Source organism: Paramisgurnus dabryanus, chromosome 4 (assembly GCF_030506205.2).
Source record: "Paramisgurnus dabryanus chromosome 4, PD_genome_1.1, whole genome shotgun sequence".
Lineage (NCBI taxonomy): Eukaryota > Metazoa > Chordata > Actinopteri > Cypriniformes > Cobitidae > Paramisgurnus > Paramisgurnus dabryanus.
Window position 1 is genome coordinate 18044374 of NC_133340.1, and position 26150 is coordinate 18070523.

General features: G+C 38.4%; 1 protein-coding gene and 1 pseudogene across 1 annotated transcript; one reads left to right on the forward strand and one right to left on the reverse strand.

Moving 5' to 3' along the window:
• Positions 1-79: 79 nt before the first annotated feature.
• LOC135752339 (uncharacterized) overlaps positions 80-26150 on the reverse strand; it is a 29960-nt pseudogene continuing 3889 nt past the window's right edge.
• Positions 15122-24695, forward strand: LOC135750645 (uncharacterized). Its single transcript, XM_065269596.2, has 2 exons — positions 15122-15509; positions 21639-24695. Exons 1-2 carry the CDS (start codon positions 15227-15229, stop codon positions 23009-23011), a joined length of 1656 nt encoding a protein of 551 aa, XP_065125668.1. The 5' UTR covers positions 15122-15226; the 3' UTR covers positions 23012-24695.

Below are 26150 nucleotides of genomic sequence, written 5' to 3' on the forward strand. Positions count from 1 at the left end.
ATGAGAAGACACACATCATTAAGGTCATGGTGTGAAAATCTAACTTTTTCCATGTTTAACTGCTATAATCGGGTCCCCAGTGCTTCTATCAATCAAGAAAATGTGAAAAAAGAACCACCCAGTAACTTAGTTTTGGTAAACCATTCTCTACCGGTTTGTGGGAAAATTAGGTAATTTAGATTTTGCCTGTTTTGTGACATAGGTAGCAAGGCCAATTACAATAATACTGCCCCTTAATCTGCACTATCCAACCACGACATTTCCATTTAGTGCAGAGAAAAAGAAAAAAATAATTGAATTGACAGCACAACTGAGTTTCAATTTCAACAAACCAACATTATGGTGATCAACAGGGCTGCAGTTGGACTGATTTTCAGCCCTGGAGTTTCATGCCTTAGACCAGGGGTGGGGAACCATGGGTCCTGGAGGGTCACTGTCCTGCAGAGTTTAGTTCCAACCCTATTCAAACACACCTGCATTTCATTTCCAAGTAATCCTGAAGACTTTGATTAGATTTATCAGGTGTGTTTGATTAGCGTTGGAACTAAACTCTGCAGGACAGTGGCCCTCCAGGACCCAGGGTTCATCACCCCTGCCTTAGACCTAAATTTTTGCCATAATTGTGCATCCCTACCACATTTAAAATTATTAAAAAATTACTTAATGGGAACAAATGTTTTCCGCTATATTTAAAATTTTTAAATATGGCGGGTCTTGAGATTACCTGTTGGGTTGAAAAATTTTGGAGACCCCTGATATACAAAATACAAGCAAGATTTGTCAAGTATACATGGGAAACAGATTGAAAAATAAAGATCTAAGTACTAAAAAATGAAGATAAGGATTATGTACTGTATATTGCCAAATAAAGTAAGATAGGACTACTTTTAAAAAAGAACAAATATTTACATTTAGTAATTTAGCAAATACTTTTGTCCAAAGCGACTTACAAGTGAGGTAAACAATAGAAGCAATGGACTCTATGCACGCTTAACTTCCGCGTTTGACTCAAGGCTGCTATTCAGTTTCCGGTACGGGATATTTAAAGCGGATTGACGGCAGAATCGCTAAAATGTACTCGGTTGTTTGCTGAATTTATACAAATTTACAACCTGTGATTGGTGAAGAATTGTCCAGATGTGCAAACTCGAGAAAGGTTACAAGTTTTATGTGTCGTCTCTGTATAATCATTAAGATATGTTATAGCCTGTACTAGCAGAGCTTACATTGTGCTATTTTTACGATTCGAACAGCAGGCTAATCACGCTGGTAACATATTACGTCTTTGTAATGGTAAAGTATGTTAAAGTAATCTTAAAGTGTCAGGTAAACTAAGAGATTCATATACACATCGATTGTCAAAACATTTTTACTTGGTTATTTTTGAGTTATCCTGACACATTTGAGAATCTAAAGAACAAAGCAAAAAAGGCTTAACTTTTGTAAAGTCTGTTGTAGAAATATTTTCCCATTATTTGTTATCCCGTGTATTTAGTTTGTTGTGTGTGTGTGTGTGTGTGTGTGTGTGTGTGTGTGTGTTTTCTTTCTCTGAAGTTATTCTTGTTGTCATTGATATTAATTTTCCATTTGTCTTTTGCATTTGTTATTAATAAAGAATACATAAATATCGAAAATATGAGTTTCTACTGTTCTGACATTTAGCTTGTATAACCAAAGATGTTATCTTCGCTAGTACTTATAATAACAATCATACCAAATTTGCATATCAACAACAGATGAATAGCACTGTTATCAGTGCAATTTTTATCTAAAAGTATTGGTAATGCAGATACAGGGTAGCAGTGTAGAAGTTGGCATCCCGTCTTTAAGAGAAAAAAAAAAACATGATGTGGGGACAGAAGAGTCACATCCTACTGCACTTTCTCGTCCCCCTCTCCTCAGCTCTTAGAACAAAATGTATATAAACTTTTACATGCACAAACTATCTAAAACTGGTCTTGTTTGGTCTCTTATGAAAGTTTCAACGCATGTGATATATTAGGCACACAGAGACGACAACATAATTCAAGGTTAATTTGTAACAATAACATAAGTAAACCTCACATAATGTTGGAAGACACCTCCTACCTTAGACCATTTTCTTTAACAGAAATCGCCTTTCAAAGGCTACAGTGAACGGCCAGTTGGACTACAGCCCCTCTACTTCCCGGTTGAATGACTTTAATATAAGAATTTTTGACTAACCTCCGCCTGCGTGAGGTATTGGGGGAGGAGATATTTTTTAGCTGATTCTTTAAGACAGCTACAGAGTGAGCAGATCATTCCACAGATGAGGAACAGAACCAGAGAGGGTTTGTGAAAGTGATTTTGTCCCTTTTTTGAGATGGCAAAGCGTAGGGATTGAGAGGGTATGTAAGTCTGTATAAGTAAGTGAAGGTAAGTGGGCTCTAACCTAGTTGTGGTTTTAAAGGCCAGGAGCAGAGCTTTAAATTTAATGCAAGCTGCTATAGGAAGCCAGTGTAACTTCACAAAGACAGGAGAGACGTGCACCATCTTTGGCTTATTTTGTCGCTGCATTCTGAATCATCTGTAGTGGTTTTGATGTGCAGCCTGGGAGTCCAGCCAGTAATGCATTGCAATAGACTTTCAAAATGTTGCTTTACTTAAAGGTGACATAGAATGATTGAACGGGGTATTTATCCTTGTTCTGTGATGTGACATGTAGACAAAAATATTTTTGTTTGGGTCTGTAATGCCTTAGAAGCTTCCTTAAAACCTCTCTCAGATAGCTCTATTAGGGTGGGGGATTTTAAACAAGTGGTTTTGCACCTATTTGGCTCCCCCTACTGGCTTAATTTGCAATCTCATTACTGATTGGCTGACTTTGCTGCCACTCAAAAAATGTAGTCAATTATTTTAAAGTGGAGGGGCAGTGAGATGCCTGTGATGTCACAAGCATCAGTTTTCAGATTGGGCCGTTTTCTGGCTGGCATTTCTAAAAGAGGAATTTCTATGAGACTGAGATGTTTAGCATGTTTAGCACTTTTTGTATGTTCGTGAATGCGGGTAGACTACCATTATTCAACAAAGACAAGGTAAAAATGGTTTTTCATTCTCTGGCCCCTTTAAGAAAACATTATATTCATGGATGACCTTGGCATCAAATTGACTTTTTGTTACTCTTGCAATAGACGATAATGACAATTCATTGTTACATAGATATGATCTACAATTTGTAGTTAATATTCCTTATAGAGGCCGTTTGTTTCAAGTCACGCTCATGTTTAGGTTATTTAAAATCTTAATGTGCAGCAATCGCACTTAAAGGCGCTCTAAGCGAATAATGTGCGACGTCACTTCCTGTTGATGTTTGAACTGTTTTCAAACAGACAGAGCGTAGCTAACTCCTCCCCTCCCCCTCCCTTCCATGCTTTCATGAACGCGCCCAACCCCCACCCCCAAATCCTTCTTGTCGTTTATTGGCTGGAATACTTTGTTTAGTTTTGTGATGCTAGGTTTGGCCATTTGTTGATATTGCCGTTTGTGAAGCCTGGGCTGTCTACAGAGATCGCGTTTTTTTACAGTTTGATCAGCGGACAGGCAGCAAGCAGATAGTGAGGAGATGTTTCCGGTATGTAACAAAAAATGTTTTATAGTCTAAAACGCTTCAATTCGCTTAGAGCACCTTTAAATACAGACACCTTTGAAACAAAACTTGTGTTTACAGGCGAGCACTTTGAAAAGAAGAAAGAAGCAGGTCCTGCGGTTCATTGCGTTTTAGATGGTAATGGACCAGACTATAATGCAAGAATTCTTCTAATAAGTGGTCAGAACTCTGGACACAATCAACTTGGGCATAAAGGGGTGACTGCTGACAGCCTACAGCAAAATTCAACCCAGTGGCATGACATCACTGGCCTTCATGGCAAAAAAAACACAGACCGGTCCATCTGGAATTCTCCCGGTCCTCCCAATGGCGAATCCGGGTCTTTTATCATCTCACCCAAAAATGCATTTTTAACTTATAATAAATTATGTGTATTTTGAGATAAAACTTCACTCTGGGGACACCAAAATCTTATTTTACATCTCAAAACAATCTCATAATATGACTCCTTTAATAATATGTAGTTTTGAAGGGGAGATTTTCTTAAGATGTATAAGTCTTTGGTGTCCCCAGAAGTCTGTGCTTGTTTCAAGCAGTTGCCAGAGAAACAGCGAAAATAAAAGCTCATGTTAGATTTAAAAGTTCTGCAGACAGGTAAGGTGTAATTGACGACGGGCCGTTAAATTATTAGAAAATAATGCACACCCAAGGTGGTAATGCAGCACGACGTGAAACAGGTGTGCATTATTTTCAAATAATTCAAAAGGAGTCAATTATTTCTCCTATACCAAGGTTACCACAAAAAAAAATTAATAAAGCATTCAACAGGCCTGTGGTATAAGAGAGGAGATAAAACTGTTTTTGACCAAATATGTACTATAGGTGGTGATGCTATTGCCTGTGAGAAACTTGACAAATCTCTAAATCCCTGTAAATGCAGTTTCCTCAGAGCCGGTTTATTGATTATGTATTTTACTGTATGTAATTTAAAATAATAATTTGTTACATTTATATAGAGCTTTTCTGCAGCACTCAACATGCTTTACATATAAAAGCTGACCTGGCAAAAGGGAGGTGTCTCTCAACGTTGAGTGAAGTTTGCCTAATTTACTGTCACACTTTTTAAATAACACTTTTGAATTCTGTAGTCATGGGAGTGAGACCATTGTACCAATCGCACTGAGACATTTCAAATGATATCAAACATGACTCTGATTCAGAGTCTTTGTGCATGCAGAATGTAACATTTCATACACACTTCATGGTCAGCTGTTTACAGGTCAGCTTTCAGATGCTCTAAGCTGAGAGGATGATGATGGGGTGAAGAAGTAGAACAGATGCAAGTAATCTTGTTTAGGTGACTCTTCTGTCTCCACACAATGGGGTTGTTGTCTTGGAGGTAGGGTTGTTGCGGTGACAGAATTTTCCCACCGGTTAATCAGCACGTGACAAACCCGGTGATACCGGTTTCACCGGGTGGGAGGGGCTTATAAATGCACATACAGACGTGCGCATTTTACTTTCACTTCTGAATTAGATGTAACTGTTGTTTAAATCCAGCGCTTGCGTACGCTGCGTTAAATCGCGTATAAATTTGCATGCAATTGCAAGTGCAACAGCTGGTTTAAGTGCTTGAGTCAATGTGCGCAGGTACTTCTGACAGAAACCCGCCAGGCTATTCCTCCATAAAGCGCTGCTTGAATGATAGGTTTAATATTATCCTTAATGAAAAAAAACACAAGAACAAAACGATCTCGCTTATATTTAACATCATATATGTATATTATAACAAAAACGAGTAAGCAGGCGGCTTCTGCCATGATCGTCTGGTCAGTCAGCTCGCCGCAGTCTGACAGGAATAAATGAAATCTGACAACCGCAGCCGTTGCTCTGTGATGACGCGATTTCAGCATGCAGCAGACACATTCAGTTCTTAGTGTTTGCTCTCTAATGAAACTAAATGATTTAATTACAAGAAAATATCAAAACAACGGTGAAAGACGGTGTCGCGGTGGGCAAGTGATTCAACCGGTGAGAGGCTGAAGCACTGGTAATCATCGTTTCACCGACTATCGCAACAAGCCTACTTGGAGGTAGATGTGAACCCTTGAGAAAGATTTCAGATGTTGAGTCAATTAAAAAATTCTGTCACCGCAAGATCCCTGATGTTGGTCTTACACCACTCTTCAGTATCAGTATGTTTCTTCTGATGAGTCTAAAAACTTTCTAATAAAGCGAATATCTCTCCACAGATCGAGCAGTGTTAAGGTTTCTCTCCAATGTGAACTCTCTGATGGACTTTTAATTGACCTGACTGAGCAAACGCCTTCTCACACAGAGAACATTTATAAGGTTTTTCACCTGTATGAGTTCTCTGATGTGTCACTAAACTGTAATGTTGACTAAAACTCTTCCCACAAACATTACAGTGATGAGGTTTCTCTCCAGTGTGAATTCTCTGATGGGCTTTTAGGGAACCGAAATGAGTAAACGTCTTCTCACACTGAGAGCATTTGTAAGGTTTTTCACCTGTATGAATTCTCTGGTGTGTCACTAAACTGTGTGGTCGACTGAAACTCTTCCCACAAACACTACAGACGCAAGGTTTCTCTCCAGAATGAACTATCTCATGGATTTTTAAGTGACCTGACTGAGCAAACGTTTTATCACACTGAGAGCATTTGTAAGGTTTTTCACCTGTATGAGTTCTCTGGTGTCTCACTAAATAATCACGTTGATTAAAACTCTTCCCACAAACACCACAGTGATGAGGTTTCTCTCCAGTATGAACTCTCTCATGGGCTATTAAGGTCTTTGAATTAGCAAACATTTTCTCACACTGAGAGCATTTGAATGGGTTCTCTTCAGTGTGAATTCTCTCATGGATGATCAAATAAGATTTCTTACAGAAACCTTTATCACAGTGAGGACACTTGTATGGTTTTACTCCTGCGTGAATTCTCTGATGAGCATCAAGATTTTGTTTGGTGCTAAAATATTTGTCACATTCAGTGCAGTGGAAAGGCTTTTCACCACTGTGTGTCCTCATGTGAACATTCAGCTGTGATAAGAAGTCAAAATCTCTTCCACACTGGTGACAGTGAAACTGATTCCTCTCTCTGTGCTCTTCTGAATGACGTCTCTGTTCTTGTAAGGTAGGAAAGCTGATCTTGCATCTCCTGCAGGTGAAGAGCTTCTGTTCTCTGTGTTTTCTCTCATGTCTCTCTAAATGCCTTTCTTGTGATGTTGAGAACATTATTTCTCCCTCAGAACCTGAATGACTCTTCTCATCTGAATGGAACACAATAATAAAAACATCTTACATTAGGAGGGTAAATTAAGTTTCTATATTGAAAGCCTCTGTAGAAGACTGTATACTGTAGGGGTGCTTTGCATAAGCTAGATGTACACCTGGTCGTAAGACTTGTCTAGACATAGAATTAACAGCAGTTTCACCATCTAAGCGTAGCAAATATCTGAGACTAAATCTTACTTCTAGTTGTAGACATAGGGGCAGTTACAGACAGGGTTTAGATTAATCAAGGACTAGGCCTTAGTTATTTTAGGCCATTTAAGTAGTTTTGACAAACATACCTCAAAAAAATGCAAAGATATGTCAGCTCAAAGATGCATTATAGTCTGGGACCTAACCCTAAGGCATGAAACCGCCCTATAAACTATAAAGTCTTGACTTGTTTCTATTGAACAGACAGGTTACGCAACATAAGTTTAACTTATTGAAATTTCCTTTATTTATATTTTATTTTAGAAATTAATTAATTAGTTAATCAGCAAATTATTACCTTTAATGCAATGACTGAAGAGAGCGAGGAGAGGACACACACTCCTCTATTTGTCAGGTTACACTGGCTTCCTATTGTCGCTCTCATTAAATTTAAAGCTCTGCTCCTGGCCTTTAAAACCACCACTGGTTCAGCATCCCAGCTAACAGAAAAGTTTTAAGAAAATTTCTTGGCAGTTCCCAAAAACACATAGTGTCCAGTTTTTTATATTTTAAGAACGTTTCTTGGTTGTTTGAACAATAGAGAAATTATACATTCTATAGTTTTCAGATGTTATGACAATGTCATGTTATAATGTTCTCTCATTGTTTAAAAAAACCTATATTTTCTATATTTTCTATATTTTACGAAATATTTTCCATGTAAATGATAGAGAAATCATAAAACTCTGTTTCTGAAAATATTGTAGAAAACACAATTTACTTATTAGGCTAAGATGTTGATGTTTTGTTTCATTTAGTCACAATTATGGTGATCAGTGTTTGTTTTAGTTGGACTCTTGACCATTGACTTTAAAGACTTTTTCTTTTTGCTGCATTAACTATGCATGTTAAAATCATGTTTGTTATGGCAAAAAGAAGCTGATAATTTAGTATGATGGTCATGGTTAGTATCTGATGGTAATGTTCATAATGTGAGTTATAAATTCATTGCTTACTCATCTAAAGTTTTTTCCCCACCAATAATGTGATACTACAGTACAGTACAATTTGTCATTCTTAGTGATTTTGAAACCATTATGCACATAAGATTTCATGCTACATCAACAAATTTCATCCAGGACTTCCCCAGTATGCACTGTGGCATGGAAAATAATGAACTTTTTACTATTCTTTGTCACCATTGTTTAAATTAATTCCAATTCTTGATGTTTGTGCGTCCCAAATACACGGTGGATAATTTTTGTCAAGTTTCTAAAAATCCTTATTGACCAACTGCTGTGAGAGTGCTGGATTAACAGTAAATAAAATATTTTGATGATTGAGTAAATCAATTAATGAGATGATGAACTTTATGAACCAGCCACCACAGAATTGCACTAATTACTGTACATTACTATAACAAAAGTTTTTTATACAAACAAATTTAATTCAACCAGGGAAAAACAATAAAAAAATGTTAAGAGTCCACCTTAAACAAACACAGATCACCATAATGGTGACTTTACATGAAACAAAACATCAACATCTAAACCCAATAAGTGAATTGTGTTTTCTACAACAATATTTTGACAATGTTTCTCTATTATGTGCAGTGGGTACGGAAAGTATTCAGACACCTTTAAATTTTTCACCTTTAAATTTGTCTTATTGCAGCATTTGCTAAAATAAAAAAAAATTCATTTTATTTTCATTAATGTACACTTATCACCCCATCTTGACAAAAAACAGACATGTAGAACTTTTTGAAAAACAGTAGAATCTCGCACATCCAAATTTAATACGGGTGCAGGATCAAATAAATTATGTAAATAACAAATGAAAGATCTGCAAGGTTCTGAATCCTTATGACCATGTGATATTTCAGTTTTTCTTTTTTAACAAATTTGCAAAAATGTCTACATGTCTTGTTTTTTTCTGTCAAGATGGGGTGCTGACTGTACATTACTGAGAAATAAAAATGAACTTTTTTTATTTAAGCAAATGGCTGCAATGAAACAACGAGTGACAAATTTAAAGGGGTCTGAATACTTCCGTACCCACTGTACATAACAAGCAAAAAGTAAACATAGAAAACAGTCGTTTTAAACCTTGTGTGAACATTAATAATGACATCGTCGTAAACATTTGAAAATGGTAGAATGTAACATTCCTCTAACATTCAGACAACCAAGAATCCTTCTTAAAACATAAAAACCTGAACACTTGTACTATGTATTTTTGGAAATGTTAGTTGGGACCCCTTACCTAAACTTGCTTATACCGACTTATGTACCCTCTAGATCCCTAGACTCTGCCAACGAGCGATGTCTTGTGGAGCCATCCCAAAAAGGGGAAAATAATCACGGTCACAAACCTTCTCTGGATTTGTTCCACAGAAAGCTTTGTATCCTGTTTTAGGCTTGATGAGACTAGTTCTAGTGCAAAATTGTTTCCCACACATTGACTTTACTTGGGCGGGCCACCCAGGTATATTTACAGTATATCTGGCATAACATTTTTATTGTTTTGTTTCTCCGTGATAATGACAGTTTTTGATAATTACATTTGCGTTTGAGTATGTCGTGTCTCTCCTGATGAGTTAGCTGTAGGGTCCAGGTCGATCCCAGTTTAATTACTTCGGGTGGGGGGTCTGATTAACAAAGTATGTAAAACATGAATCGATCAGAACAGCCGTGATTAGTGTGAGTCGGTGCTAACACTCTAAAGCGCATGTGCAGTCTCAAGCGTGCTTCTGATTTTAAATCAGCCAGGTGCCGTCGCTAAAGACACCAGATGGATGGACGACAGAAACCTGGCAGGGAATCAAGGCCGAATGAGGCCATTTTTACACAGACCTGTTCACCAGCAAGATGCCAGCCAACCCGCCCGTTATACAGAATTATGCCTTACCAGCCATTCTGTCAGTTTTGCCCAGTGAGCTCAGGCACAAGACCCAGAACATCCAGAAAGACCAGGCACCAGTGCCAGATGGAATCGAGGCCAAGTTACTCAAGGAGGGCAGATCAAAGCTCTGGGCAGCATTGGCCAGCCGTTTCAGCCACTACATGGCACAAAGATTAATAAAAGACGGCTATGACAGTGTTGCTGTTCAAAAAGGCCGACCGCAAAAAGCTGTGACATTATCGGCCCATCTGGCTCCTGTCAAATGCTAAAAAGGTCTTCATCAAGGTGCTGCACAACCAACTAGCCAGGCAGTTGGATGAACAACAGCCACTTGAACAAACACCAGCCAGCCCTTGGTGTTGGTCTTTGTAGATTATGAGAAGGCCTTCGACAGTGTGGAGATTAATGCTGTAATGCTTGCCCTCCAACAACAGGGCGTTGCTGATGAGTATGTAGCCCTTTTGCAGGAGATGAACAGCGGTTGCGCCACCAACATCACCCTGTTCGACCGGACACTATACATCCCCGTCACCAGAGGCGTCAATCAGGGTGACCCCATCTCGCCCAAGCTAGGGCTGTGCAATTAATCGTTTTTTGATTTCAATTTTTTGCTCTCTGTGTCTCTCTCTCTCTGACAAGTGCAGAGAGCTGTGCGCTCATGCATCTGTTCCAAGTCAGATTATTAGGTAATAATTAGGTACTTAGGAACACTACTGCTTTGACACGTGTAGTTTTCTGCAGCAACACTAAACAATGCATTGAATCGAGTAAAATATGTGTGTGTGTGTGTGTATGATGGCATGTCTGGAACATGTCTTTCGACAGCTCGAAAGGGACAACAAGGGCATCAGCATTAACATAGTCCTCAATGGCGAATCAGTGGCAGACGTACAGCTGCGTCTCAACCAGCTTGACCAGGCTGGTGCAGCGGTCTGACCAAGACAAAGTGGATGCACAACCCCAAGGCTGCCAACAAACATCATCTACATCGGCCAAAAGGGGATCGAGCAGATTGACAGCTACGTCTACCTCGGACAAGAGCTTACTGCTAAGCACAAGAATAGCCGCGAGCTGGCATGTCGACAGAGAGCCACCTGGGTCAGCTACGTGTCAGAGGTGGTCACTAACATGGCCGACGCCACCATACGCACACCTGTTCAATGGCACCGTCCTACCGGCCATGCTCTATGGGGCCGAGACCTGGTCGCTGACTACTGCTGATAAGCAGATGCGGGCAGTGACCAAACGCGCCTTTGAGCGGCATATGGTTTGTGTCAAGAGGACGGATCACATCAGCAACGAGCAACTGAGGCAGATGAGCAAGGTCAAGGATGCCATCAACCAAGCTGAACAGGCCAAGAAGCGCTGGGCCGGACACATGACCAGGAGTTCAGATGGGCGATGGACACGGGCTGCGACCAAATGGCTGTCCACTCAACATCAAAAGAAGGCTGAGCCCCCCCTTAACCCGATGGCGGGACTCACTCAGACAAGACATTGGCAGAGACTGGATGGGTCTGGCCATGGACCGAAAAGCCTGAAGAAGTTGTTGTGGCCTGCGTCAAAAGACAGGTCGATTGAAAGATATGGACACAAAAAAATTTATGTCACATCACTGACCCAATAATATTTATCATAGACAAAACATGGTGCTAGGTAAAATACACTGCAAAAAAATCTACAGTTTATGTAAATATATATTTTAGTACATTTTCTTTACTTCAAGGGCAGTTGTAGCCTAGTGGTTAGAGTGCCAGGCTTGTAACCCAAGAGTTGCCAGTTCGAGGCTCATGAGGCGGGTTGTGACTGTGGTGCCCTTGAGCAGCTCCCCGGGCGCAAACATAAATTGGCAAATACTCACTTCACTTTCACTTTTATACGTTCACATCACTTTCACTAAATCACAAGTAAAAACAAAATGTAATATTTAGGGCCGGGACTCGATTAAAAAAATTAATCTAATTAATTAGAGGCTTTGTAATTAATTAATCTAAATTAATCGCATTTTAATCGCATATAAATATTTGACCTGAGAACATTAAGAAGTAATTTTTTACATGGATTTTAGTATACACTCTTAGAAAGGATGTGTTAATTTTATACACATCATTGTGCTGTAAGCTTTTAACACATTATGTGTAATTTTAACACATTATGAGTCATTTTGTCTTGATTTTGTGTTCAAGTATAACACATGTTGTGTTAAAAGTAACACAAAATGTGTTGTTTCAATAATAACACAGAGATGGGTGGATTCCAGTACGACGCAGTTAGTGTGTTGTCCCAGAATCAACACTAATGTGTTGTTTTTAACACATTCGTTCTTAGAGTGTACCATGAATAATGACTGAATACATAAGCTTAAGCAACAAAATATTGTTTATTGAGCCCTATTCGGACAGGATTGGTTTTACAGGGGTAGATGGCGTAATGTAATTTTACCACAGGACGTCGGTAATATTAATGGTCAATTCGGACGGGATTAGAAATCTCTGTAAAACATTCAGAAGTGGGAGGGGTAACTCGTTGGCGCAGCGCGTCACCTCTCGTCTTCACGTGCACGTTACCTTGCTTCCAGATATCAGATGTGCAAACAACATGACACAGACAAGGAAAACGCGAAACACTGTGTTTAATTTCAGTTTGGGGAGAACGTCAGTTTCATAAACAGTTCCATGCCTCTGAGAAGTAAATTTGACTTTTTTTTTAAAGTTTGTGTCGTGTTTTATTCAGAAACTGACTTGTAACTGACTTGTTTCTCCGTCTAGAACGCAAGTAAACGCTTCTTTAAGCGCTTTTATATTTAAAAGAAACCCGCAAATTAAAAGGAAATGACGCGATTTACGTGTATATTTACAGCTGGTCTATTCGCACTGGATTTGTATTACCTGAGGTAATTTCTCCGGACCTTTTTACAGAAGGTAAAAGACGCCGTAATCTTTACTGACATTGTCCGTAATGATTACTGACATGGAGCATTCGGACTGGACTAAAATCACCGAGAAGCTCTGATAAAAACTTGCTTTACCCCACATCCCTATGTAAAACTAATCCCGTCCGAATAAGTCGTTGTGCCCGGAGTCGGGCTAATGTCCACGCTAGCTGCTGTATGTTTTGCATTGAGATGCTCGATGTGCTGCGGTGATATGTGAATTCCTTGTTGCATAGCTTACTCACAACCATGCTTTTATCGACGCTTACATCCGTTCGTTTTTTATAAAAAAATTCCCATCCACGGGGCCAACCAAAGCGATCTCATCAGACTCTTGGTTCATGTTCACTGTGGTTTGTTGTGAAGTCATGAACGCTAGTTGGTGCTCCAGTATAATCGGTCCGCCGAAACTCATGAGAAATGTTCCGCGGTGCAAAAATAAGTGCGATTAAAATGCGTTAAAAAATTTTAACGCGTTATTTTTGTGTAATTAATTAATCTTAATTAACGCGTTAAAGTCCCGGCCCTAGTAATATTTCAAGACAGTGAACATTACTTCAGTGAAAAGACAACACAAAGAAACATACCTGAAGGAATAAAATCATCCTTGCGATCTTCCTCTTCTGTGAGTTCTGTTTTTATTTCTGAAATATCTAATCGAAAAAGTGATAATGTTACATGAACCTATCACATTTATAATCTATAGACCTGCACTATCTATCATTAATATTATTGTATTAATAGAGTTTGATTAAAGTGGTTGTCTACAAGTATTGCTATAAATGTCAGTGCCAAAACATTATTTGTGGTGCTTTGATAAACAGTGTCAGCTTTGTTAATGTCAAATAGAGTTTGGTGTGGTTGGAATTATGAAATATAATGTGAAATTGATATAAATGTTTAATAAATCAAAGTTATTGTGTTGTGTCACACATTACTATTTGTTTGTTACACGCACAGTAGACCATTTTTGTTGGTGGGTGATGATTGCCTTTTTCACAGCATACCACCACAAGAATATTTCAGATCTGTGGAAAACACTGAGTGCACTTATGTACTCCCTTTCTTGTGTAAGTCACTTTGGATAAAAGCATCTGCTAAATGGCTAAATTTAAATGAATCTTATACATTTTAAAATGTTTTTTAAACAATTATTAATCTGGTAATAATATGTGTTATTAAAACCTGGTGCTTTGTAAAATGCACTGCAAGAAAAATCTAACGTTATGTTAATTTTAGGACATTTTCTTCACTTCTAAATCACAAGTAAAAACAAATGGAAAATTCCAAGTCAGTGAGCATTACTTCAGTAAAAAGACAACACAAAGAAACATACCTGAAAGAATAAAATCATCACCACAACACTCATTTGCATCATCTTCCTCTTCTATAGGTTCAGTTTTCACTTCTGTCGGTTCAGTTTTCACTTCTGTGGTTTCAGTTTTGATCTTCATCATGAGGTTCCTGAAGTCGATGAGTTTGACTGAACACATGTTGAGTTTGGTCTGCAGGATCTGCTGCTGTTCTCCAGCGTTACAGACAGAATCCAGAGACTCTGTGGAGGTTTGATCAGTAGATTCCTCATCCTGTAAGCCCTGATCAGTTTCTGATTTACAGCACATCACATCCATCTCATCATCAACACTAAAATACACAGAGACAAGACTCTGTTTACACTCAATAAAACACTCAAGAGAGAAAAACACTGAGGACACACAAACACATCACACGCGAGCTCTTTCTTTCTTTCTTTAGTGGGTTTATCGGCGGACTAAAGAGCTGCAGAGCGCCTCCTGCTGTACTGGAGAGAGAAGACACTGCTCCGTTTGTCCTTTATTTCTGAAATTAATCGCATTTTAGAAAATGTTAGAAAATATTTGAATAAAGTCTAATATATATATATATATATATATATATATATATATATATATATAGTATAACGAGAATAAAGTCGTGAAGTTTCAGGAATACAATTCGTTATATTTTGAGAATATTTTTACATTATGTTTGGAGTTCTAAACAAGCAGATCTGCAAATATACAAAATTACATAAACCTGTCTTATTAATAAAACAGAAAAATACAAAAAGCAAAGTTTCACTTTAGGCATATTTCAAGCAGATGAGTCCAGGCTTAATTTTTGTAAGGGGTTTATGTCCTTAAAATGCTATTAATTTTAGAATCAAATGACAAACAGAGCAGCGTCTTCTCTCTCCAGTCCAGCAGGAGGCGCTCTGCAGCCGATAAACCCACGAAAGAAAGAAAGAGCGAGCTCGCGTGTGTGATGTGTTTGTGTATCCTCAGTGTTTTTCTCTCGTGAGTGTTTTATTGAGTGTAAACAGAGTCTTGTCTCTGTGTATTTTAGTGTGGATGATGAGATGGATGTGATGTGCTGTAAATCAGGAACTGATCAGGTCTTACAGGATGAGGAATCTACTGATCAAACCTCCAGAGAGTCTCTGGATTCTGTCTGGAACGCTGGAGAACAGCAGCAGATCCTGCAGACCAAACTCAAGATGTGTTCAGTCAAACTCATCGACTTCAGGAACCTCATGATGAAGATCAAAACTGAACATACAGAAATAAAAACTGAAGCTACAGAAGTGGAAGACCACACTGGTGATGAAGATGAGAGTTGTGGTGATGATTTTATTCCTTCAGGTATGTTTCTCTGGTTGTCTTTTCACTGGAGTAATGTTCACTGCCTTGGAATTTTCCATTTGTTTTTAATTGTGATTTAAAAGTGAAGAAATTGTCCTGAAATTAACTTAACCTGTGGGTTTTTTGCAGTGTATATATTAGGGTTGCCAACTTTCTCACTCTGAAATACGTGACAAAATGTGGCGTGTCGCATCAGTGCGTATATGGTTTTGTATACAGTGTATTTAAGCCATTTGTCAAAATGATAGCTAATCTCCTAATTAAATATTAATTTATAATTCTTATGCCCTGGGAACATACATGGTAGGTTTATTAATAGTTTGTTAATTTACAGCAGGTAGCCTACTTTTAACACAGTAAGGCTACTTTTGAACCATCAAGTTAATTTTACCTATCTAAACCCAAACACTTGTGACTCCCGCACTAAAGGTAAATAAAACGTTTTCCCCATCATTTTAATCTTGTGAAAATTAAAAATAGATTCTATAAGATTTGGTTGTCTTACAGGGTCAACATCAAAAATATAAATTAAAACACACTTACAGTATGTGAATCAGAAGCGCCAAAATCCTAGTAAAGTTGAAAAAGATTAAATCCTTTAGATTGATGCGTTTTAGGCAGGTCTGGATCAGCGATCTCTTCAGAATTGAGACCAAACTTTGTAACTATGCCGATCTTATAAAAACAGACTATATAAAAAAGCAAACATAAAATCTTATTATTTGACCCTGTTAAATGTGTACTGAATGTGCTGGGGATCTGTAATTGGATAAAAGCTGTCGTGATCAGCACTGCTGCTGCTTGTGGCACCGCAAGGACTGACACTGGATGACATCAAAGTACGGTGAGAGCATTTTGATAGTGGCTTCTGTAGGATTTCTCGAATCCCTCTCGCAGGATTTGATGTTATCTGCCTGTCGTTGTGGTGCCACATGAAGTCGGAGCCTGTTTAGATCAAGCGTAGCAGTCAAAAAACGGGACGCGGGACGTCCCGTATGGGACAAATAAAATAGGCTTAAAATACGGGACGTCCCGGCTGATCCGGGACAGTTGGCAACCCTAGTATATATAGTGGGTAAGGCATTAAACCTCATAACTTTAATATAACTGTTGTTTATTTATTGTTTACTCTTTTCCCACCCGCGTTTTATTTGTTTTAAGTTACCTTACCAGCCAGCGCCAGCATTTTTTATGATTTTCACAAAAGTTGTAATGCCTTCCAGAAAATTATCTTCTTTAAATATATAAACATACAATATATCAAATGAAAGAACAGACCATCTGCTTTCAAACAAAAAAACCTTCATCCTACCTTCATGCTTCAAAAAAAAGCTTTTTTGTGAAAGACTTCTGATAGAAATTATATTCAGAGCGATGATTAAAACATATGCTTTGTTTGAACCACAGACTGTAAAAAAATATGGACGTAGTGTCTGTGACGTCACCCATTGGTTTGTGAAGAGCATTTTTGAAGCTTAAGGGTTGTGCACAACAAAACTTTTAAACCCTGCTGAAAATGCCTGGAGGACAGCGAATGCCAGCTTTTTTTCAGCCGAGCGCTTTTAGCTGTGATACTTAAGCTGTGAGCCGATTGGTTGTTGTGATACTTGTCCCGCCCCTCCTCTGTGATTGGACAGAGCTAGAATCCATGGTGCTACACCGGAGGCCATCGAGGGATTCTTTAAACTCTACGAACAGTTATACACAAAGCATGGTTTACAAGACAAGCCACATTTTATTTATAATTGTGATGAAACAGGATTTGGGGACAAACCTCGGTCCAGGGAGAAGGTCCTGTGCCAGCTGGTAAAAAGCATGTGTACCAGCAGCAGCAGACCACAAGAGAGCATATCATAGTGCGCCTACAGGCTGCATGGGTCCCCCAATGCCCTCTATGGCATCCAAGATAAGGGGTATATGGATTTGGAGCTCTTTTTTAAAATGTCTGCATCATTTCATCAAATATGCACCTGAGGAGAGACCACTAATTTTAAGCATGGACCAACATGAGACACGTGTCAAAATATGCGATAGTGTTTTGCAAAGAAGACATGATTGAAATTCTTTGCCTGCCTGCACACACTACACACATTTTGCAACCCCTGGACATTACAGGGCTTTCTCCACCATGGCTGCCAGAATGGGTTTGTGCGGGGACATGTTGTAGTGGGGAAGAAGCCGTTTTCACCCCTGCTAAAACATGTCTACCCCAATGCGGTCACCACCTAAAACATCAAGGCTGGGTTCCGTAAAGCTGGAATCTTTCATCTGTGCAGAGATGCTGTGGACACAACCCAGGTAATTTTTACATTAATACATCTTAATTCAACCTCTAAGTTACTTGTTTTCTTTTTAAATTTGCTAATAAGTTTTCCATACTTTAAATTTTTTTAGGTGGTGAGAAGGCTTCCAACTGCAACTCCATCCATCACTCCCATGCCTCCTTTTTCCACGCCATCCAGCAGTCCCTCCACAAAATCCAGTTTTCCTCCACTTCTTTTGCCACACCACACATCAGTCCCGCCACACCATCTAGCATTTCTACCCCTCCTTCAGCCACACAGTCCAGCATACAACCTAATGACACAGACACCACCACCACTCCCTCCACCACACAAACACCTTGCCCCACCTGTAACAGAGTGGCTCCCAAAAATTACCTAGTGGCTGCAGGTGTAATCCCCGAGACTCTGGCTAATGTCCTCATGAGCCCAGCACTGGAGAGGAATGACAGAGTAAGGCGTTGCATTCCGTTGCCAGTCCGCGTCATCACCAGCGATGAACATATTGAACTGCTGGACAAAAAAGAAGCAGAGAAGGAAGATAACAAGAGAAAGCGCAGGCAAGATGGCAAAAAAAGAGGGGAGAAAAGAGACAAGCCCAGGAGGCCAAAAGGGCGGGCCCCTACTGTGACAGAGGAAGATGGAGAGCACTGTGCCCTGTCTGTGCAAGAGAGTGATTCCAATAATGAAGCCATTACAGAATGTGACCTGTGTCACTTATGGTTCCACCTTCAGGAAGTCCCAGATGAAGACTGGTTTTGACACAAATGTTGTTAATGTCCTTGTTAATACACCTACAAATTTAAATTAAATGTTATGTAAGTTAAGTGTTAATTTTTTGTTAATGTTAACTGTTATGTTATTTAAATGATATGTTGCAAATAGTTATGTTAATCACACACACACACACACGTTAATTTATATAGTAAACCAACTATAAATATGTAGTTTTTCATCATTTCGCCTTATCATCTTCCGTACATGTGCGAAGGAGGTAACTTTTCTCACTTTTCTCAAACACCATTGGTCCAAAACACATCAATCAAAGTATGGCTCATACAATTGACCTTCCCCCAGAGAATGAGCACACAAACATGCATATTGGAGCAAGCTGCTTCGAGGAATAGCCGAAGGCATCCGGAAAACGACGAAAAGTATACGAAACACAGTTAGTCTACGTTATCGCTTTAGCAATTACAAATCTGAACAGCGTGAAACAGCCGTCCAAGTTCAGAACTGATTCTAAAATAACATTCTGAAAGAAAGACACACATGCCTATAAGATTTAACTGTTTTATGATGCCTTTTCTGTCACTACTGCTGCTTCCTGAGTGGACATTTATAATCTTCAGATATTTTATTTTGGTCCGCTGGCTAAATTGAACGCGCCTTCAACCTTGCGGCACACGTGCACAACTTAAATGGGACATGTAACGTGTTGTACGTATGTTTTACGTTTTAATCAAATAATGGCTTGTGATTAAACATTTGGTGGACCCCCGGTTGAGGACCCATGCTTTAGTGTGAAGCGCTGACCGACTCTAATTACAACTGTTCTCTGATCAACTCGTGTTTTACACACAATTTTAATCAGACACAGGACCCAAAGTTATTAAACTGGGACCAAACAGGACCTGAATGATCATTTAAAATATAGACCCGGAACCATATGGCTCCCATGTCCTCCGTGAAGACCTTTTAAAGGGACATCCCACTGTTTTTGAAAATCTGCTCATTTCCAGCTCCTCTAGAGTTAAACATTTGATTTTAACCGTCTTGGAATCCCTGATTGCCGGGTCTGGTGGTACCACTTTTAGCATAGCTTAGCATAATCCATTGAATCTAAAGAGACCATTAGCATCGCACAAAAAATATCAGATTTTGGATATTTTTCCTATTTAAAACTTGACTCTTCTGTAGTTATATTGTGTACTAAAACCGACAAAAAAATTAAATTTAAAGTGGAGTGTCCCTTTAATGCTTACAACTCTGCTCAAGATCAGAAATATGAAAGGATATAATGTGAAACAGAGCTCGCTTCACACCCGCCCAAGTAAAGTCAATGTGTTGGAAACACTGGTGCATTACAACCAGTCTCATCAAGCCTAACACGGTATACAATGTGTTTTTAAACGGCACCTATTTTGTTGCTAAAAACAATGCTATTTTTTGTATTTGGTATAATATAATGTGTTTGCGTTGTTAATGGTTAAAAAAACACAATATTTTCCATATTCCACATGTGGAACAAATCCAGAGAGAGTTTGTGACACTGATTTTTCCCCCATTTTTGGGATGACTCCACAACCCATTGCTTGTTGGCAGAGTGCAGGGTTTAGGAGGTACACAAGTCTGTAAAAGCAAGTGAAGGTAAGGGGGTCCCAGCTAACAGAGAATAGTTATAAGACCGTTCCTTGAAAGTTCCCCAAAACGTTATGCCAACATACAAGTATCCAGTTTTTCCATTATGGTGATCAGTGTTTGTTTTAGTTGACTTTTGACAACCCCTTGTTGCATTAACTTTGTGTGTATAAAACACATTTTTTTATGGTAATGCAAAGTTAATAGTGCAATTCTGTGGTGACTGGTAAATAATGGTAAAGGTCATTATATAATTAATTGATTTACTCACTCATCAAAAGTTTATTTTCTGTTAATAATGTATTTGAGATACAGCACTCTCACAGCAGTTGTTCATTGGGGATTTTTAGCGTCTTATTGACGAAAATTACCCACCGTGTATTTTGGACGGACAAACATCAAGAATTGGAGAATACATCTAAAAAATGGTGAAAAAGAAAATAGTAAAAAGTTCATTATTTATCCATGCCGCAGAGTCCTAGATGAGATTTGTAATTTGTTGATGCAGCATATATTTAATTTAATTGTAACCATTGTTTAGATTCATACTCTTGATTCATGACTAAATAACACAGTGGTTCATTTTTTATGTGCATAGTATTTCAAAATCCCTAAGAATGAGAAATTGTACTGTACTGTAGTATCACTTTATTAATGGAAAAAAAACTTTTGATGAGTAAGCAATTAATTAATAACTCAAATCACTAGATGTTGAGCATTACCATCATAAACTAACCACAGTAACCATGTACTAAAGCTAACGCTGCAAAGCGGAACTGATCTCTTCTTCGCTGCTCTAAATGCAAACACCAGGAAATTGCCACAAGAAACACTAGGTGTTTCTCAATGTCAAGGAGGGATCCTCGGAAGCCGGATTTTCAAGAATGCTACGTCATCGACATCCATCTAAGGACTGTTCCAATGTTGAGGATCCTCAGAACTGAGTCCTTAGTTAAAAAAAAATCCCATATATGAAAAAGGATGCATATGTCTATCCTTCGCGCTCTCAAATCACCCACAATCCTATGTGCGCAGCGCCGAAAGCACACCTTTTTACTGACGTAATGACACAATGACATGCATTTCCTAGCCTGTTCAATTTTAAGTTTTCGGAGTGACGTGTCTTCAAATGCTATATTAAGTTTATTAAGTATATTTCACTACATTGTGGCTACACTTTGTGTTTTTAAAGGACCTTTTTTGTGCTTTTGTATTTAAAAACGGAAATGCTTTTTATTTAACAAAATAGTTTCTGGACTTTTAAGTTTTAAATAGATAATTTTCTTAAATTATTCATATATAAAACAATTATTCCTTATTTGTTGCACTGTTTTTATACAGTTATAATCTAAAACTAAAATATTCAACCCATATGCAACCCACCACTATAGTGTCTTTCAATATAGAGGCTTTCAATATAGAAACTGGTACAGAACTGAATTTACCCTCCTGATGTAAGATGTTTTTATTATTTTGTTCCTTTCAGATGAGAAGAGCCATTCATGGTCTGAGGGAGAAATAAAATCGTCCACATCAAAAGAAAGACATTTAGAGAGACATGAGAGAAAACACACAGAAGAGAAAATCTTCACCTGCAGGGGATCTGAGATCAGCTTTACTACCTTACAAGAGAAGAAACTTCATTCAGAAGAGCACAGAGAGAAGAAGAAGAAGAGGCAGTTTCACTGTGAGCAGTGTGGGAAGGGTTTTGTCATCTTATCTCAGCTGAAAGTTCACATGAAGACACACAGTGGTGAAAAACCTTTCTACTGCAATGAATGTGGCAAATACTACACCACCAAACAAATTCTTGATGTTCATCAGAGAATTCACACAGGAGAAAAACCCTATCAATGTTCACACTGTGATAAACGTTTCTGTAAGAAATCTCAGCTGATAAGCCATGAGAGAATTCACATTGAAGAGAAACCTTATCACTGCTCTTACTGTGGAAAAGGATTTTCTGATTCATCTCAATTAAAAATTCATCTGAGAATTCACACTAGAGAGAACCCTTACCAATGCTCTCATTGTGAGAAGATGTTTACTAAGTCAAGTAACTTAAAAGCCCATGAGAGAGTTCACACTGGAGAGAAACCTTACCACTGTGGTGTTTGTGGGAAGAGTTTTAATCAAAATAGCAGTTTAGTGTCACACCAGAGAACTCATACACGTGAAAAACCTTACAAATGCTCTCAGTGTGAGAAGACGTTTAATCATTTAGGTTCCTTAAAAACCCACGAGAGAGTTCATACTGGAGAAAAACCTTACGTCTGCTCTCACTGTGGAAAGAGATTCACTGATCCATCTCATGTTAGAGTCCATCTGAGAGTTCACACTGGAGAGAAACCTTATCACTGTAATGTCTGTGAGAAGAGTTTTAATCAAAGTAGCAGTTTAGTGAAACACCAGAGAACTCATACGGGTGAAAAACCTCATCAGTGTAGTGTTTGTGGGAAGAGTTTCAGTCAACATGAACATTTAGTGAATCACCAGAGAACTCATACAGGTGAAAAACCTTACAAATGCTCTCAGTGTGAGAAGACGTTTGCTCAGTCAGCTCAATTAAAAGTCCATCAGAGAGATCACACTGGAGAGAAACCTTACCAGTGTGATGTTTGTGGGAAAGGTTTTAATCAAAGTGGCAGTTTAGTGACGCACCACAGAACTCATACAGGTGAAAAACCTTACAAATGCTCTCAGTGTGAGGCGACGTTTGCTCACTCAAGTACCTTAAAAACCCATGAGAGACTTCATACTGGAGAGAAACCTTACAAATGCTCTCAGTGTGGGAAGACGTGTACTCAAGCAGGGCAATTAAAAGTCCATCAGAGAGTTCACACTAGAGAAAAACTTTAACACTGCTTGATCTGTGGAGAGAGATTCGCTTTATTAGGAAGTTTTCAGACTCATCAGAAGAAACATACTGAAAAGTGGTGTTAGATCAACACCAAATGGCTGAATCCAGAGGGAACTATATAAAAAATTTTTAATTCTGGTGAAAATCAACCTCTAAAATATTTCTTAAGAGTTCACATCTACAGTATTGTTCAAAATAATAGCAGTACAATGTGACTAACCAGAATAATCAAGGTTTTTAGTATATTTTTTTTATTGCTACGTGGCAAACAAGTTACCAGTAGGTTCAGTAGATTCTCAGAAAACAAATGAGACCCAGCATTCATGATATGCACGCTCTTAAGGCTGTGCAATTGGGCAATTAGTTGAATTAGTTGAAAGGGGTGTGTTCAAAAAAATAGCAGTGTGGCATTCAATCACTGAGAAATCAATTTTGTGAAGAAACAGGTGTGAATCAGGTGGCCCCTATTTAAGGATGAAGCCAACACTTGTTGAACATGCATTTGAAAGCTGAGGAAAATGGGTCGTTCAAGACATTGTTCAGAAGAACAGCGTACTTTGATTAAAAAGTTGATTGGAGAGGGGAAAACCTATAAAGAGGTGCAAAAAATGATAGGCTGTTCAACTAAAATGATCTCCAATGCATTAAAATGGAGAGCAAAACCAGAGAGACGTGGAAGAAAACGGAAGACAACCATCAAAATGGATAGAAGAATAACCAGAATGGCAAAGGCTCAGCCAATGATCACCTGCAGGATGATCAAAGACAGTCTGGAGTTACCTGTAAGTACTGTGACAGTTAGAAGACGTCTGTGTGAAGCTAATCTATTTTCAAGAATCCCCCGCAAAGTCCCTCTGTTAAAAAAAAGTCATGTGCAGAAGAGGTTACAATTTGCCAAAAAACACATCAACTGGCCTAAAGAGAAATGGAGGAACATTTTGTGGACTGATGAGAGTAAAATTGTTCTTTTTGGGTCCAAGGGCCACAGGCAGTTTGTGAGACGACCCCCAAACTCTGAATTCAAGCCACAGTACACAGTGAAGACAGTGAAGCATGGAGCATGACATGGGCATGTTTCTCCTACTATGGTGTTGGGGCCTATTTATCGCATACCAGGGATCCTGGATCAGTTTGCATATGTTAAAATACTTGAAGAGGTCATGTTGCCCTATGCTGAAGAGGACATGCCCTTGAAATGGTTGTTTCAACAAGACAATGACCCAAAACACACTAGTAAACGGGCAAAGTCTTGGTTCCAAACCAACAAAATTAATGTTATGGAGTGGCCAGCCCAATCTCCAGACCTTAATCCAATTGAGAACTTGTGGGGTGATATCAAAAATGCTGTTTCTGAAGCAAAACCAGGAAATGTGAATGAATTGTGGAGTGTTGTTAAAGAATCATGGAGTGGAATAACAGCTGAGAGGTGCCACAAGTTGGTTGACTCCATGCCGCACAGATGTCAAGCAGTTTTAAAATACTGTGGTCATACAACTAAATATTAGTTTAGTGATTCACAGGATTGCTAAATCCCAGAAAAAAAAATGTTTGTACAAAATAGTTTTGAGTTTGTACAGTCAAAGGTGGACACTGCTATTTTTTGAACACACCCCTTTCAACTTATACCCCAATTGCACAGCCTTAAGAGCGTGCATATCATGAATGCTGGGTCTTGTTTGTTTTCTGAGAATCTACTGAACCTACTGGTAACTTGTTTGCCACGTAGCAATAAAAAATATACTAAAAACCTTGATTATTCTGGTTAGTCACATTGTACTGCTATTATTTTGAACAAGACTGTACCTCCAAGACAACCACCCCATTATGTGGGTAGAAGAGCACCTCACCAAGATTACTTATATCTGTTCTCCTTCTTCACCCCATCATCATCCTCTCAGCTTAGAGCATCTGACCTGTAAACCGCTGACCATGAACTATGTATGAAATGTTACATTCAAGACATTCAAGAGTCATGTTTGATATCATTTGAAATGTCTCCGTGTGATTGGTATAACAACTCCCATAACAACAGAATTCAATTAAAATGTGTAAAATAGGCAAACTTCACTCAGTGTTAAGAGACATCCAACCTTGTTAACCAATCACCCATGAGGTGAAGCCCCTGAGTCCATAAGACCCAATCAATACCAAATTCCTATCATTATTACAATGCTCTGTTCTATGTGGATATTTAAGGAAAGTTTGCAGAAGGTTCAGGGGGATTTTCTATATTTTAAATCAAACCCATACATCACGTATCTCTTTATTTCACTTGAGAATTCTGTAGCCAGATGAACCCACACTATTACTATATATCATCCTTTTGCCAGGTTTGCAGTGTTTTTATATGATTACAACTGTTTATTGATTTATGTTTAAAATTTCAATTGGATCTGAATTGGCTTTTGAATTATGATGATCTTACCTGGCTAATAAATTGGTATTTTGGATTTATTCTGCCTTACTCTGAATTATTGACCAAAAGTAAATTTGATGTATCATTTTTTCCCGCAAATCTGCAATCAGGATAAAGTTGGCCTATCGTCTGCTTTTGGTTCATTGAGCACAACTGTACCATGTTACTGTGCGCCGAGTTCGAAGTGAATTTAACTAGGGAAAAACTAGCAAAGAAAATATCAAGAGTCCAACTAAAACAAACACGAATCACCATAAGTGTGGCTTTAAATGAAACAATACATCAACATCCAAACTTAATAAGTGAATTGTGTTTTCTACAGCAATATTTTTACAAAACATTTTGAAATGTTTTATAACAGTTTTAAAATAATAAAATGCAATGTTTCTCTTTTATTTACATAAGCAAAAAAGTAAATATAGGGAACAGTTGCTGTAAACATTGTGTGAACATTAAAACATGACATTGTCATAATGTTTGAAAATGGTAGAATGTAACATTCCTCTAACATTCAGACAACCAAGAAAAGTTCTTAAATATGAAAAACCCACCTTTTGTTGGCAAAACAGTTTTTTTCAAGGAACATTCTTAGAACTTTTCTCTGTTAGCTGGGCATGTGCATCTATTTTCTGGGTTAGTAAGTATCTTTTACTTGCATTTGTCGTTTGTTCCATCACTTAATTTTGACGGCAAAATACAAAGTTAATATTAATTGAGCAATT

Excerpts from the sequence above, each read along its gene's own strand:
- LOC135750645 (XM_065269596.2), top strand. The coding sequence starts at position 15,227 with ATGGATGTGATGTGCTGTAAATCAGGAACTGATCAGGTCTTACAGGAT. Across the intron at positions 15,510-21,638 it reads TGATGATTTTATTCCTTCAG|ATGAGAAGAGCCATTCATGG; the intron begins GTATGTTTCTCT and ends TGTTCCTTTCAG.